The 17,533-nt window shown below is 41.1% G+C and overlaps 1 protein-coding gene across 1 annotated transcript; it reads left to right on the top strand.

Moving 5' to 3' along the window:
- Positions 1-506: 506 nt before the first annotated feature.
- map3k9 (mitogen-activated protein kinase kinase kinase 9) lies at positions 507-16,587 on the top strand. The gene is made up of 11 exons (XM_033988688.2): positions 507-1,049; positions 5,237-5,650; positions 8,112-8,292; positions 11,240-11,388; positions 11,824-11,999; positions 12,409-12,649; positions 13,186-13,308; positions 13,378-13,522; positions 13,984-14,096; positions 14,851-15,573; positions 16,035-16,587. The coding sequence occupies exons 1-11, from the start codon at positions 698-700 to the stop codon at positions 16,472-16,474; spliced, it is 3,057 nt and encodes a 1,018-aa protein (XP_033844579.1). The 5' UTR covers positions 507-697; the 3' UTR covers positions 16,475-16,587.
- Positions 16,588-17,533: the final 946 nt, after the last annotated feature.

The raw sequence follows: 17,533 nt of genomic DNA, 5'->3' as shown, positions 1-17,533 counted from the left end.
TAATGTTAAAGTTAAATGCATAAAATATCCCAGGCAAACCAGTAATATAGTCTGTTAATATCAAAGTACCAAAGTAAGTTGAGTCTAGTAACCTAATTCTTACATCTCAAAATGACATAATGCAGTGAATGAAAAGTTTGCCCCCTTCACCACACGCTAATATTGCAGGCTATCCAAAATCTGCTGTAAAAGTCAACTCTTTATTTAAATCTGTTTCATTTGTTTCATAATTTTGCAGCCAAACATTATTGTAAAATGTATTTAAGTAGAGTGGGCCAAGGTTAGTCCCTGACACGCGTTTGAGGTGTGGGTTTAATTGGCTGTAATTGGTCAAACACGGTTCACGCTGAGAAAAGACTGAGCTGCGCGTGACGTCTCCAGTGACCGGGACTTGCGCTTTGATTGACAGCTCTGTAGACCAATAGGAGCAGAGGTCTGACACGCACGTGGCTACAATTGGCTTAGATTTAATACTGAGCGTATGCTAAAGGTTTGAGCGAGGATAGCAGCACATTGCAGCCGATTTATGCAATGGAAAGCGATATTTAAGCCAGTATGAGTACCCCGAAGATGCGGCGGGACATGGGCGCGTCTGGGCCCGGTAGATTAGCCCCTAGTTAGCCGCGTTTGTGTGCGCAGGAGCCCGCCCGTGTCAGGTGTCTGTAATGCGCCAGCTCGCTTCTGATGGATCGCCTCCATGGATGCCTGCAAACCCGATACTACGGACAATAACAGTATTTTGAGTTCTAATGTAGGAGAGGGGGATGTTTTTGAGCCGGAGACGGGGAGCGGAGCGGTGGGAAATGCGCTTTGGACCGCGGTGTTTGACTATGAAGCCACTGCGGAGGACGAGCTCAGCCTGCGGAGGGGAGACGTGGTGGAGGTACTGTCCAAGGACTCGCTGGTGTCCGGGGACGAGGGGTGGTGGACCGGGATGATAGCGGACCGTGTCGGCATCTTCCCCTCCAACTACGTGAGCGAAGGGAAATGCATGCGCGAGGAGGACGCACGGGACAAGGCCGAGCAGATCTCTGTGCCATGTCTGCACCGTGAGTGTTTCCCCATTGTACACACACTGCAGCCAATGAAAACAGGGGCGTAACCGAGGCTGAGGCACTGGCACAGGGCCCCAAAACAAACTGGATGTAAGAGGACCCAGCACGATGAGCAGGGCCTGAGAACAACCAGACCTATGGCAAATATCAGTATGCAAAAAGAGTGTAGGATAAGGCAGGCCAGTTTTTCTATAGCACAATTTGTACACAAGGTAATTCAAAGTCCTTTATAGAACAAAAAAGACGTTAAAATCATAATACAGTACAACAAATCAAAGCATAATCACAAATATCATCATGAAATTAACATTAAAAGAGAGGAGTGCAGAATAAAAACCTTTCAGTCATATGCACAACTAAACAGAACCGTTTGAGCCAGGGTTTAAACATTGTCAAAGTAGAGGCCTGTCTCACATCTGATGCTGATTCCTCATGTTTAGTCCTGACTCTGGGCACCAGCAGGAGGCCGGTCCCTGAAGTCCTCAGTGTGAGATGGTTCTATGGCTCCAACATGTGGGAGATGTACTTTGGTGCTGGTCCATGGAGAGACTTGATCACAAGCAGAGCTGCTTTAAAGTCTATTCTCTGAGCCACAGGAGCCAGTGCAGAGACCCGAGCACAGGACTTATGCACTTGTACTTCCTAGTTCTGGTGAGGTTAATGGATTTAAACATAGTATGAAAAGTCAGGAAATCTTGTGTAGTCTATTCTATGTGTCCAAAACTGAAAAAGGGCATTTCTTTGTTAAAATTACTCATCCTGGGGTTTGATTTTGAGAATGAGAATAAAATTATGAATGGCCAGCCTTCAGACAAAACCATAAGAATCTTTAGTTTGAGAACCAGAGCTTTCTTTCATTACAGTCGCACTTTCTGCATAACTTCAAATATCCTCTTGCACCAAATTAAAATGCCCTTCTTTCCAACATTTGTAACATATTGAATGCTTTACCTAAAATGACACTTAAGAAGCCGCACTAGAACGTTAGCTCGCCAAAATGACGCTGACGAGACAATGGTCTGTTTAAACAGCAGGTAGCGGAAAGAACATTTCAACTTTTGGCTCCGACTAGTGCCCTGCTCCTTTGTGTTGACCTAAAGCCACACTGCTCGGCCTCTGGTGAATTGGCAGCGACAGCAGGTTGAGAGTGCTGTGTCACGGTTCTGCCCTGAAGCTTGTCTACATAATTCTTTCTCTTTCACTCTCTCTTTCTCCCTCGCTCTCTTATCCTTCTTCATCTCTCCATCCGTCTGAGCTAAATTCAGGGATGCTACAGTGTCAGGTTACACAATGTCTTACCAAAAACAACCCATAAAAGCACCGTGCACGTACATGGTGTGAAACGACTGTAATGCAATTTAGTCCTGGTTTAGTTTCTGTTTAAATATGGCTCTGGTTTAGACTCTCTTCTTATTTGGGAGGATCAGTCACTGTGGACTGTTGTGATTTCATGTAGCGTATGTTCATATGTATCTTAAATGTCCTATATTATGCAAAACTGACTCTTGTGAGCTTTAAGCCATGAAACACCTGGAGCTGTTTTGTTTCATTCACACATCTTGGAGTAACACTATTATTAGTCTGTACATCTCCATCCTCAAAATGCTCTGTTCCACCTTGTGATGTCATGAAGCAGTAGTTTTTAAGTTAACAGTTACTTTTTAGTTTTTTTTCAGTAGAGCATTTCCAGGGCTGAGATCCAGATGATACTAATGAAGTGCTCCACTGCGTTTAAAAACACAGTGGAGCACTTCCTGTATTACCACATGACATCACAAGGTGGAAACTTAACCTAAATATACAGGGTTTGTGTGCTAAATATGTGTGAATGAAACAAAACATAACTTCAGGTCTGGTTTTAATGAGGAAGCATTATAACATAAATCAGAAAAAGGCGTAATATGGGCACTTTAAAGTCTACTACTAATGACTGCTTGTACTTTTTGCTACTATTGCTTTTACAACTACTTTCTGTAAGGATGCCTGCCCTTTCCTGCCACAAACATGTATCTAATTCACTGCAGTACACGTTGAAGGGATGTGTTTGGCTCAAAGATACAAGTTTAAACCTAGGCTCGTACTAACAATCCTCCAGTATTTCTCAAATCAGATTAACTACACACCACAAGGTTGGAAACAGAGATAGAGAACAATTAATTCGTGCTCCAGATGCTAACGATAGCCTGGAGTTCCTAAGGCGTGTGGAGCAATTGTGAACTGAATTAAAATCCGGTACACGTCCGACCCCCTTAACCTTGTTATAAAGGTGATGCTGGTTAATGGGCCTCTTTATGCAGCGTGAAAAAGATTAGCTTGAAATGTTGAAGAGCATTTCTCAGAAACTCACAGAATCACCTTATCGATCGCTCTTATCCAGCGCAGCCTTCAGATCCAGTGTGGGATACAGTATTTCTTGCTGAGGTAGTTTAGGCCTTTTCACTGCTGCAGCGGAAAAAACAAAAACTGCTGCAATAGTTTCACATCTTCATTCTTTTCTCTCATTTAGAAGGTATGAAAAGAAATGCCATCTGCATAAAAAACTGTTGTAAATTACTGAAGAATCTTGCAGTTCTGGGCTGGAAAAGGACCATAGTTTTAAGAATTTAATCAGTTTGGACTAAATTGTGCGTTGACAAAATAGTGACTTGTGGGATGTCTCTAGAAGCAATCTAGTTCTCAATTTAATTCAGTTCAACTCATGTTTATTTATATAGCACATTGAAAACTGCTTCAGCTGACCAAAGTGTTTCACATAATATAATGCATAGGGAAAGAACCAGAACACACCAAGTTATCCTGTTGAGCTAGTATTAAATGCCAGGGAGAAGAGGTGGGTTTTCAGTTCTCCTCCTACTCAATAATAAACACTCTGAACACTGCCTACACTGCCTCATAAAATCTAAGTGAAATCACGAACAATTGAAGGCTAGGATGGTTTTATAATTACTGAACATAAGATTTCAACAGCTGTGTTCTGTACTAAGAAAAAAGAGAGCCCCAAATTAAATACATTCTTACATTTATACATTCTTTAATAATGCTATAACTACTAACAATCAGCATTTCTTTCTTTTAAGCAATACTGGGTCCTGTAGGTCCTGTAGTGATGGGTGTTCCTCAGTCATTCTTCTGGCTGTTTCGTAATTGTCCCTGGCCTACTTCCAAAACCACCTGAAATATTCATTGAAGTCAGTCTGCGAAGAACAACGCTGCATAAAACACTACAGAGTCATATCTGGACCCACGTGTACAGACTGCGAATGTGGGTTTTGCATTACCTGTTATTCTAAATTCTACTGTATTTTACCCATCATGCAATCTGCCCTGCTTTAGCCTGCAGACTGGAGCAGATTTGGGGGAATAATAAGGGAAGGCAAGGGTCCTGCTGTATTTGGGACAGCAGTAAAGCTTAGTTGAAAGCATCAGTTGACCGCATTTTGAGATTTATTTCTACAATTACTTCTCTTGAACACCTTACAGAGCAAAGCTGTGAATCTTTGCGTATTTGCAGAATTAATACAGATGTGAAATAAATCAAAATAAAATGACTGTTCAGGTGGAAGATATGTCACCTGCTTTACTTATGGCTAATAAAAATACGTTAAAACACATGCATTCTTACTGTGAGCAGGGTCACATCTACACAGATCTGACCTGTTCTCTAAATTTCACTACTTACAAATGCATATTTACAATCACAACAATCACAAATTTCTTTTAGTCAGTATTTATTTTTACTTTCATGTCTTTAGGCCTGTCACGATAACAAATTTTGAAGTGTGCTATATTGCTAAAGTAAATATAGACAATAAAGAATAATACTGAAATCAAACTATAAAGCAGAATGATCTAAAAAAAAGTGTTCTAAATGTGCAATATAACAGAATAATCACAGAATGCAACACTTTAATAGTTGGCTTGCATCTATAATGAGTCATAGAAGTTCATAATTCAACCTTCTACAGCTCAAATCTCAAGATAGTACAGAAAAATAACCAATTTTTCCCACTAGTGCAAAGAAAAAGTACCCATGATAAATGCATTGTATGTATTGAACATTAAGTCTATATATTAATTATCATGATGAGCCTAAATGTCTTTTAAAATGTCTGAAACGCTGTAATTTATAATAACTGCCCACGGAAAAGATTTAACTAATATCAAGTGCCTGTCTCTTTCAGTGCTGGAGATCGACTTCTCTGAGCTGACTCTGGAGGAGATCATTGGCGTGGGCGGTTTTGGAAAAGTGTACCGCGCCGTGTGGAGGGGGACGGAGGTGGCGGTGAAGGCGGCGAGGAGGGACCCAGACGAGGAGGCGGGGCAGACCCTGGAGAGCGTTCGTCAGGAGGCTAAACTGTTTGCTATGCTGAGCCATCCCAACATCATGGCCCTGCTGGGGGTGTGCCTGCAGGAGCCCCACCTGTGCCTGGTGATGGAGTACGCCCGAGGGGGTCCGCTGAACCGCGCCCTGGTCCGGAGACTTGTCCCGCCCTGTACACTGGTGGACTGGGCTGTGCAGGTCGCCAGGGCCATGCTTTACCTCCACAGTCAGGCCATTGTACCCATCATCCACCGGGACCTCAAGTCTAGCAATAGTAAGATGCGCTTTACGTTTATATTTATAGTGGTTAAAATGTTAAGTGTCTTTTTGATCCCTTTGACCCTTTATGATACCATTTAGCCTGCTGTTTTTCTCCCAAAACATTAGACTTATGACACAAATGTAATAATTTCTCCATCAAATTCAGTGACCGATGCTCACCCATTTCTATGCATGTTTCTTCAATATGAAAATCAATTGAAAGAGGAAAAGTCATGAGCATGTGCGTTTGTGGAGCAGTTGTAATCTTGCATTTTACTGGATCTCCTAAATCCCAAGCCCATTACTGCGGATTTACACAGCGCTCTCCCCTCTGGTACTCCTCCTACACTGTCTGTGCTCCTCTTCCATTGGCCCAGTCTGTACTGAGCAGTGCAGTTCAATGAGGCTGCTATTGGCTGCTGCCGTTACTGTTAAGTCATTCCAGCTACTGCCATAATGGGCTCTGAGGAAAACCCCTGTACACATAGACACAGACACAAAGACTTTAAGCACTTTAAGTAGGGCTGTCCAATTAATCTAGTATATATTGTGATATATACAATTATTACTCCAGTCCATTACAAAAACACTGAAACACTGTTCTGTAGGAGCACTCATTTTGAACCCACCAACCTGGAGCATTTAACCTGTCTAGTGTTTAACCAATAACCATTATCCAATAAGTGTATGCGCATACAATATTATATGAGCTATTTTTGGACCTAACATATATTCTATAGGCCAATAATATTTAACACAGATGAGGGGCAGCTAAAATGAATATTGTTAAAGTTCAGATTTTTCTTTTAATGTAGATTGTTCCAGTGTAAAGTCAGTAATAGAAATGTTCAGCATTTGTGAATTTACCTTTTGGACATTTGGAAAGTACCGGTACAATGTAGTTAATGGGAAAAATTTACTCATGCCCCCATCTGTGAGTTTATCATCCTCCCATTGATGAAGTCACACTGAAAACCACCAATTACTAACATATGATAACAGGTATTTTCTTCCTCTTCAAATGAACTTACATACACATAAATAATATTTTTAAAACAAATAATTGCGATGATGACTTTGTATGAATTCAACAGTATTCATATTCATTTTAAGGTAGTATAGGTACCCAAACTGTGTACTAAAGTAAAAGTATGGTTCATAGTATTTGTCATAGCCCTGGTTTGATCAGTGGTTGTTCTGAAGTGGTCCAGTCAGACTCCACTGTGACGCAGACTGTGGTGATGTGGATATGTGCGCTCCACTGGATTTAGCTTTTCCTCGGGCCACAAATGTGTTACAGGCTCAAGTTAAATCATGGGATAGTGAACACTGATCATTCACGTAGAGAGGGATAAAGGCGATTAGCATGGCAGAGTTTTGACAACATCTACAAAAATAATCTTTTCTACTTTCAATGTCCAATAAATCCTCCTTGTTAGGGCATGTTACCTATGGCAGGTACTGGTATATATTTTTTTCTACATATGTGATTTTTGTTCAAATTATGTTCACTTTGCCTATTTGATACAGTTTTAAGAACAGGTAAAATTTTCCTCTGTGGGAAATGGGTATCTTTGTAAGACTTTATCAGAAAACATTATAATCAAATGTGTAAATCCCATTTCAAACAAAAATGTGTCTACTTTCCACTGCCTATGTTTCTCCTAACCAGGCCCTGCATTACTGTGCATTAACTTGAGTGCACACATTCAGACTGTGATTAGTCCCGAGGGCTTTAAATGTACTTTAACGTGAGAGTGGACAAGCCCAAAGTGTTTTGTGTGGAGCAGTGGAGCCACATTCAGCCGATGAGGGGGGTTTGATGTTTGCCACAGCCCCAGGACACACCCCGTCTCTGGGCAGCCCCAGCAGATGGCTTGAAAGCCCATGGAGCTTGCAGTCTGGGAAACTGTGCAGAATTTTATTACTTGGTTTATAGATTTTATTTTTATTTTATTAATTTTTTTATATATTTTTTTATTCATTTCTTTTTTATCATGTATAATTACCTTATTAAACCTAATTGGTAAACATGGACATGCACGGGGCTTTTATATTATAATTCTACAGTTAGCCTGGGCGATTGGTATCTAGGAAAGAAAAACACAATGATGATTAACAGTTTAACCATTTCCAACACCCAACTTTTCTCTTTTTTCCAACTTTACAAATCAGTGTTTATCTGCTTTTCCCATTTCTGCACTTAACAAAATATTGTGTTTTGAAAATGCTTGTCTTGTAGTGTCTCATGTCTTTCTGCTTTCTTGTTCTTTTCTCTTTCCTTCCTTTTCAATCCTTTCATCCCATTTTATTACATCTCTACAATACAATTTTACACATTTTATTATCTTGCATGTGCACCCTCCCCCCATACTGCCCGGGATAATTTTTACCCCCTTTTATCAATTTACTTGCCCTATTGTGTAACTTCAACTAAAACTCCATCAACCCCACCTCACCTCCCTGAAATGTAGTCCTAATCCTGGAGCGAATTGAAATGGACGATTTGAGCAACAAGACGCTGAAGATCACTGACTTTGGGCTGGCCCGAGAGTGGCATCGGACCACCAAAATGAGTGCTGCCGGGACATACGCCTGGATGGCCCCGGAAGTCATAAGATCGTCCACATTTTCCAAGGGGAGCGACGTGTGGAGGTGTGCTGCTGATGTTTTGGCATTGCTCAGTGGTCCAGTGGATAGTTGTATTGTCGGTAAAATCACTAAAATGTTAATAATGGAGCTATATTGTATTGACTGCATCAGTGTTAACTTTACATTTAAAAGAAAAATAGGCTTAGATTATAATGTTATTTTAAATTAGGGGACTTAAACCAGAACAAAATCTGGACTAGATCAAGAAAAAACAGGATTAGAACAGGACCAAACAAAAATCTACATCAGGATTAAATTGGGGCTTAATCTGGGACGAGACCAGGACGAGACCAGGACGAGACCAGGACGAGACCAGGACGAGACCAGGACGAGACCAGGACGAGACCAGGACGAGACCAGGACGAGACCAGGACGAGACCAGGACGAGACCAGGACGAGACCAGGACGAGACCAGGACGAGACCAGGACGAGACCAGGACGAGACCAGGACGAGACCAGGACGAGACCAGGACGAGACCAGGACGAGACCAGGAGAATTTAAAAACATGCAAAAACACAAATTGTCAAAATGTGGTGAAAAAGATGTCCTAAATTAATAATAATAATAATAATACATTTTATTTGTTAGGCGCCTTTCAAGGCTCTCAAGGTCGCCGTATATCAAGACAATAAAACAGTGTAAAATGATTAAAAATACATTAAAAAACAAATATAGATTAAAGCAAATATAGATTAAAAGACAGTGCAGTTATGGTCAGAGTGGTCAGGGTGAGAAGGCCTTTCTAAACAGATGAGTTTTGAGTTTAGATTTGAAGTGTGAGAGTGAGTGTGTGTTGCGGAGGTCATGGGGGAGGGAGTTCCAGAGCTGGGGAGCAGAGCAGCTGAAGGCTCTGCTCCCCCTAGTGACGAGACGGGCAGGAGAGACAGTGAGGTGCAGGGAAGAGGAGGAGCGGAGGGAGCGGGCAGGTGTGGAAATGTGAATGAGGTCAGACAGGTATGGAGGGGCCAGGTTGTGGAGAGCTTTGTATGTGAGGAGTATGATTTTGTAGTGTATACGGTGCGTGATGGGGAGCCAGTGGAGCTGTTGCAGGACAGGTGTGATGTGGTGATGGGAGGGTGTGTATGTGATAGTGCGGGCGGCTGAGTTTTGGACCAGTTGGAGTTTATGGAGTGATTTTTGTGGGAGTCCAAACAGAAGAGAATTGCAGTAGTCTATACGGGAAGTGACCAGGCTATGGATGAGGATGGCGGTGGTATGTGGGGTGAGTGAGGGACGGAGGCGGTGGATGTTTCTGAGGTGGAAGTAGGCGGACCGGGTGATGTTGTTGATATGGGAGGTGATGGAAAGTGTGCTGTCGAGGATGACACCCAGACTCTTTACCTGAGGGGAGGGGGAGATAGAGGAGCCATCAATGGATATGGAAAAAGGATTTAGTTTGCTTAGGGTGGATTTCGTGCCGATGAGTAGGAGTTCTGTTTTATTGCCGTTAAGTTTGAGGAAGTTTTAGGTGAACCAGGTTTGTATTTCTGTGAGGCAGTCTGTCAGGGAGGAGGGTGGAAGTGTAGAGTTGGGTTTACTGGAAATGTAGAGCTGAGTGTCATCCGTGTAACATTGAAAGTGAATGTATGTTTTCTAAAGATGGAACCAAGGGGGGGGAGATGGATTAAAAAGAGCAGAGGACTGAGGACAGAACCCTGAGGAACACCTGACGTGACAGGGAAGGGGTGTGAGGTGAATGACTTGAGCTGAATAAACTGAGAGCGATCTGAGAGGTAGGAGTGGAACCAGGAGAGGGGAGTACCAGAGATACCAATGGAGGAAAGTCTGTCGAGGAGGATGGAGTGTGAAATAGTGTCAAATGCTGCACTGAGGTCTAGCAGGAGGAGGATGGAGAGTGAACCAGAGTCAGCAGAGAGGAGGAGGTCGTAAGTGATTTTCATTTTCAAATTGTCAAGGGGCCTTGGATATAAAAATAAGTAGTTTCTGCTTTGACTGAGTGCCCATTGTCCCAGCTGAACCACCTAAGGCTCAAAACGGCATATGCTCTAGTCACGTCATGAAGTAATAAGCGCTTGAAAACAGAATATGAATCAATACAAGCTCAACACAAATGCAGAACGAAGTTAATGTCAGCAGAGCCCATTTTGTCACATTCATTTGGCTAAATCATGTTTGTTTACTGAGAATTATTTATAACAGAAAGTAACTGTTACATGTGCTCCTCTTCTGCCTGGTCAGTCGGACAGTAAACTGCCAAAAACTGAAAATGTGTTTTGACTTCGCTCTTGATCAAGATGAGCTTTTGCTGCAGTTGCCATGGAAACACAGAGAGCTTAACAATAAAAAAAAGAAAAAGGAAAAATTGAACAAATTACTGTGTTATAGAAGCACACAAAACTGGGGCAGGTCAAGTGGAGCATTTAAGTAGAAATTTAGGTTACTGTTTATTGGATTGGGCAGACAAGTCATACAGTACATACATAAATGCTAAAAAGGTACGTGATTATTATTAACAAACAAAAAATTGATAATACAGCCATATGAAATGTAATATTCATGTCCTTAGTGCCAAAATATGGGGTAAAAAAGAAACCAATGAACTCAAATATGTACCAGCCTTCAATAATTATATGAATTTATATTGTACTCGCTGTAACCTTTATGAGATGGAGGACAATGCACTTTTTAGATCCAAATATCTCAGTTGAATGGAAAAAGTAGCTACTATTATTATTAATCTTAAAATCTAGAGCTCATATTTGCTTTCAAGAGATACTACAGTTTAATGGAATATGCAAACTACAGTGCTTCCCTTTATAACATTTATTCAAATTAACAACTAACACTTTCCCTACTTAACATTCATATATTCATGGGCACATTTTATCCAGTGATTGTTTGAAATGATGCATTAGCAACCGGAACTCGCATCAAAAGCTCCTTTATATTTGATTGTAACTCAGTTTTATGTGTTTGCCTTTGTTAAAGTTACGGCGTGTTGCTATGGGAGCTGCTGACCGGAGAGGTGCCGTTCAGAGGCATAGATGGACTTGCGGTGGCGTATGGAGTTGCTATGAACAAACTGGCTCTGCCCATCCCCTCCACCTGCCCTGAGCCTTTCGCACGACTTATGGAGGGTAAGACAGAAACTGATACCTCCAGTGCATTTTTTATCGCATTATACATTATACACAGTTGTTAGATTTTTGTATATTGTTGGTTAGCCTCATGCATATTTATACCTGCCAACAACGTCCGCCAACATTATTTAGCTCCCATTTCAATCCAAGTTCTGTATTTATTTATTTATTTAATCTTTTTTAACAATTGATTTGTTTTATTTAAGACAGATGTAGTTATTAGTTATTTTTTATACGTACTTCTTCTTTGGCTGCACGTCTGTAACAAAAATGATTTCTCCTTGGACATGAATAAAGGTAATTCTGATTCTGGTTTACAACATTTCCATCCTGTCTAGATTATTGTCAATCTGGAGGCCAATTAAACTGTCTAGATTAAATAAACTGAACACTTCTCAAAATGCTTTGTGTTGTATTTGTATTTTCTTGTAGCCTGCTGGAGTCCAAACCCTCACTGTCGTCCTGCGTTCAGCTCAATCTTGCTCCAGCTCACGGCCATTGAAGAGTCAGGGTTTTTCGAGATGCCCGCCGAGTCCTTCCACTCTCTGCAGGATGACTGGAAACTGGAGATACAGGAGATGTTCGACCAACTCAGGATCAAGGAGAAGGTACAGGAAGCAACATAAGAATTATGATAATAGTAGGTGTAATTTGTAACCAAGTATCAATATCTTTGGTCAGTTACATGAAGCTGCACTCTTGGTGTATAGAAGATGGTATTATTTTTTTACATCACAGTGCAGTACCTGCAGTATAACAATACATGTAGTAGCTGAGATTTGCTGGGGCTTGTGTCTTTGATTTCTTGGTAATTTAAAATGTCCAAATATTGGTCTTTTGTAAATAGATTATGAAAACAAGGTTCACAATTGTGTAGATTTGGTTTGATCCCATTGTAGTCGTGGTCTAGTCTCCGTTTTGTCCCAGTTATTATGTGGTAATTGTGGAAGTGTGAGCATAACCTCTGTATACATTTTGGTCATTTGTTGTGTCTGCTTTTGCCTGTTTTGTATAAAGGAGTTGCGGTCGTGGGAGGAGGAGCTGACCCGAGCCGCGCTGCAGCAGAAGTGCCAGGAGGAGGAGCTGCGGAGGCGAGAGCAGGAGTTGGCCGAGCGAGAGATCCACATCCTGGAGAGAGAGCTGAACATCATCATCCACCAGCTGTACCAGGACAAGCCCCACGTGGAGCGGAGGCAGGGCAAGTTCCGCCGCAACCGCCTCAAACTCAAGGACGGCAATAGGATCAGCCTACCATCAGGTATCACTGTGATTTCCTATATGGTTGAACTTTACAAAGACTTATAGTCTTGAACCGTATCAACAAATTCCCATGAATATAATTGACAGGTGAACAAACCAATCAGAGAAACACGTGGTCCATTTGTGTCAAAACCAACAGGGCTACTTACAAGTAATTAAAAATGGCTTACTTATTTACTTAGTTACTAACTTGTGCTGGACTTACAGATGCTCAACAAAACCTTTGTGCTACACGGTAGTCATTATTCATTCACTTCATACTTGGTGGTGGCAATTGACTTCTGTAGCTGCAGCTGCCGTGGGGCAGACGGATGGATTCAAGACTTTAACATTAACTCAAGACTGTGCTATTACCCCCACTGAACACCACCAATCACTCATGCACACACACAACTGTAGAGTTGGAGTTGAAGACCCACACTACTTTGTAAACCTTGAAAACATGACAGTTGCTCATATGAAGCAGAATATAAACATACAACATTTAACAAATAATGTTATGAATTTGATTTTGTGTTATGTTTGTCTTGATAGACTTCCAGCATAAAATCACAGTGCAGGCTTCACCGTCCCACGACCGCCGCAGGAGTTTACTCAGCAGCAGCTCCAGTCCTCCCACCAGCCCCCCCGTCCTGCCGCGCCTCAGAGCCATACAGTGTAAACACATTTACATTCATTATTACTTAAAAACATATGTGTCTTATTTTAAACCACATCTTTTGATAGTGACCCCCGGAGAGGGTTGTACAGCTTTTTACCGCACCACAAGTTTGAGCCATGAGGAGGAGGAGGAGGGAGCGAAGAGAGGATCTAGGAAGAAAGGCCGCTGCAGAGGCAATGGAGCCCAGAGAGAACACAGTGCTGACAATGTGTAAGATGCATTATTATTAGAGGTGGGCGGTGTTTAATTGTCTTCATCGGTGCTAATAAAGGCACACTATTTGCCAACTGACTTCAATTTTGTTTAATGATGAAAAGGAGCAGGGTTTATAAGATTTATCTTCTTGCCGGTATGTTAATTGTCTGATTATTTTGTTTTTGACTTTTTAAACTGAAATTGATGCCAAAAAAATGAAATGGCATGAGCAATAAATAAATACATTCACTCAAGAAACACCAGTACAGAATATAAGGGGTACTCATAGTGTGAGACAAAGCTTAAGGGGTGCTTAAGACAAAATGTTGAGAACCACTGGTTTAGATGATACAGTAACATATGTAAAATTAGGACATATTGAAACTCACTAAAAGAATAAAAAAACAGAAAAGGAAATAGTTTGCATTTAATTGTAATTTTGTATTAAAAGAGTTCTTGTCCATGTTTGTTGACAGAGTTAAGCCGGCCCATGAGGGGACCAGGCAGCGCTCCTGCAGTGCTCCAAACCTGCGCAGATCTCCCAGACACAGTCCAGCTGTGCCCGGGGTCCCTAGTCTGGTGGAGATGGGTAAGTTCTGCATTTTAGTTATATTCTAATGACTTACACTACCTGTCAAAAGTTTGGACACACCTTTTTTTCTTTATGTTGACTTCTTTATACATTTTAGGTACATACAGAAGACATCAAATATATGACGAAGATGTATGGAATTAAGTATCAAAGGAAAAAAGTGAAATAACACAATTTTTTAAATATTTTATATTCGAAGTAGCCAACCTTTGCTTTGTCGACCACACTGCCATTCCTTGGCTTTCTCTTATTGAGTGTATGAAGTCTCCTGAAATGCTTTTCACTTAAATAAAAAAATTATAATTTGTGTATTTATTGTTTGCTACATGCATTTGTGCCTTTTCATAGTTCTGATGCCTTCAGTGAGAATCCATAGTGCAAATAGTCATGGAAATAAAGAAACAAATTTAAAAATGTCTCCAAACTTTTAACTGGAGTGTATGTTCCTCAAAAACATTACTGGGAATAATATTTTACTGAAATACTATGTGTTCTTTTCCCAGATTAATTATTGCTTCATATCAAAAAATAAAGTAGCATTAATCCAGAATGTGGGTAGTTCAAACCTTACCTGAGCACATATTGTTGTTGTGTCTTTGAACTAGTCACTTGACCACTGCTTTTGACAATAATTTCGAGTGTAAAACCCTACCAGATTATTAGACAACTGCATTTCTGACTCAGTATTAAAGATTGTCAATGAAAAAGTAGCACTGACCTCTAATGCATCTACAACTGCTTGTGTTTTCAGAAAATGAAGACTGCTGCTTCTCCACTGACCCCGGCTCATCTCCGACACAGTCCTACCTCTGTATCCCCTTCCACAAAGACTCTCACCCCTCCTCCTCCTCTGCTGCTGCTGCTGCTGCTGACTCTGATGGAGATGAGTACTGTCCCACGGCCAGTGTCCCCACCTCTCCCCCCTGTAGGAGGAGTCCCGCTGGTGTACGCTCCACTGACGTCGTCCTGGTCGGGTGTGGAGCTATACTTGCCGCAGTGGGACTTGGGTTAAACATGCTGAATTTTGCCCAACCTGAAGAAAGTGTCAAATCCAAATGGAACAGTTTGTTTCACAGGACAGGATCACAGACGCGTAAACTTTTCAAACGGGATAGCCCGCTTAAACCGCCCGAAAAACTCCTACCATCTTCCTATACTTTATTAACTGATTGTCACTCTACTCGTTCGCTGTTGAGATCAGACAGTGAGGAGCTCTTGGTGTATCGTCCGAATTCGCCATCGCAACAGCTCACCTCTCAGCCCCCCTGTCACGTCCCGTTGAACCCTCTGGTGAATACACAGGTGGAGAGTTTTAAGCGTAACCCTCGTCAGTCGCTCACACCCACGCATGTCCCATCTGCGCCCCCTACGTCCCGAAGTCTGCGTCGCATACCCTCAGATGGTGCCATTAAAAAACACTGTCCCGTAGCCAGCCTTGAACCGCTACCAGAGAAAGAGCCTTTGGAAAACACTGGTGAGTCCATAATATGTGTTTCTAATGTGGAACTAATATATAATTGTACAGCCAATATGTTCCAGTTAATTCTGCTGCTAATCTTTGATGTGGGAACTTGGTAGGGGTTTAGTCCCTTGCCAGAAAAAGATATTATAAATATAGGTATTTTTAGAAACCTCCCAGTGTCTTAATTATAAGCTAATGTTTTGCTTTAGTCTATTTTTAATGTTTTTATAAATATTTTCACATGCCTGGAAGATGGAAATTGGCAATAGCTAAACCTGGTACAGTTACAAATCATCTTGTTTTGCAATATTAATGAATTTGCACATATTTGATAATTAAAAGTAAACCGTTTTTTGAGACAGTACTCTATAAAGATGCAAAATATATAGAGCGTTCACAATAATATCGTACTAGTTTTTTATAGAAGGTAATAGAAAAAGGGGTTACTGCTAAAATTTTTCTCTTCGTCTCAGGTATCTTCAGACCTCTTAGAGATGACTGCTCTGTTGTCCCGCGGCTGCCTGACCCAAACCTGGTCTTCCCCCCTACCCCTCGTCGCAGATGCCCCCCCGAACGCCCTAAGACCCTAGACTTTGTGGCTCGGCCCAGACCCTCTCCACGGGCCCGGTTTGATCCTGCTTTCTGGTCCGAATCCAAACCCAGGGGTAATGGAGAGTCCCCAGCTCATACCTCCAGCACCGAGACCCCATCCACTGCAGAGTTCGGACGGGACAGTGCTGTTCCACCCACCCCTGTAGAGACCCCAAAGCCATTTTCACCAAGAAACACCCAAAACCTCCTGGATCAACTGGACGAGGGGCAGTGCAGAGACGGAACTGTGCCACTATGCAAAACAAACAATAGTTTTCCCAAAGACTCACCTTATAAATACAAGCCTGGGTTTTGGCCTTAACCCATGTGTAATATGACTTTGATCACTAAATGTTTATGAGCAGAAGGAGCTGCTTTTTGCTTAACTTGTGTGAAACTAAAATAATAAGTGGCCTAAGATGTATGGAAACGGAATGTGACAGTGTAATTGTTACTATAGCATTCATGATAAATGTACAAATTAAAATGTGAATTTGAGACTTATCCGTTTGAATTATATGTTTTTGTTTCCACCAAGATTATGTAAAGATTGCAACTAAAACCATGAATCTTTATATCATGGGTTTATCCAGTACAAGTTAAAACACATTGTTTGTTGTCATATTTTGGATGAATTACGTGTGCATATTTCTTTTTATCAAAATCTGAGCTTTCTAGTTATTTGAATGAACCAAGAAATGCCATTAGGATTTTATTGACAAATTCTAAAAACAAACTCATTTGCCACTCCCCCATATTTGAAGTTTATAGTAAGTTTGTATTTTAGTGCTTAATGAACATATCAGTTCTCACAAAGCTACACTGTTTTGTTGGATTTGAGGATTGTGCATTGATGAAGTGCACTTGTAGAAAGCACCATGAATGTAAATTTTCAGGTTTTCACTTAAGACACACTACTGTATTTCATGTTTGTTGACTTAATATTTAACTTTGTATTGAGCCAGTCACCTGTCACTCAAAATACTATGAATGGGGGTTTAGTTTAAGGGGAAACATCTTCACATGACTTACCCACAATGCAATGTGATTTGTCTGTCTCTATAAAAAGAGTGTCTGGTCTAGTTGGATTGTATCTGAACTCAGAAAAGTTAGTTTGAACCAATATGAACCATTTAAAAAAAAAAAAAGTGTTCATCTAAAAGGGAACATTGTGTCCATAAATCATCTGCCTCATGACTTTGTATTAGATTATTGATCAAAGAAGGGATGCATGAGAGTGATGGGCCAAAACACTGAGGCTGAGCTCAGTCTGCATGTAGCAACCGTTCATTGTCATTTCAGATATTTATTGTGTTTACTTAGTCAAATTACTTATTATATTCATTTTCATTTTTAAAATGAATCGTATGCATTTTAAACC

The sequence above is a fragment of the Periophthalmus magnuspinnatus genome, chromosome 22, assembly GCF_009829125.3.
Source record: "Periophthalmus magnuspinnatus isolate fPerMag1 chromosome 22, fPerMag1.2.pri, whole genome shotgun sequence".
In the NCBI taxonomy this organism is placed as follows: domain Eukaryota; kingdom Metazoa; phylum Chordata; class Actinopteri; order Gobiiformes; family Gobiidae; genus Periophthalmus; species Periophthalmus magnuspinnatus.
This window is presented reverse-complemented; position numbering and strand designations above follow the sequence as displayed.

Bases quoted from the DNA above. Each gene is read 5' to 3' on its own strand.
- map3k9 (XM_033988688.2), top strand. From the start codon at position 698: ATGGATGCCTGCAAACCCGATACTACGGACAATAACAGTATTTTGAGT. The intron at 8,293-11,239 runs GTGTGCTGCTGA...CCTTTGTTAAAG, and splicing joins AAGGGGAGCGACGTGTGGAG to TTACGGCGTGTTGCTATGGG. The intron at 11,389-11,823 runs GTAAGACAGAAA...ATTTTCTTGTAG, and splicing joins TTTCGCACGACTTATGGAGG to CCTGCTGGAGTCCAAACCCT.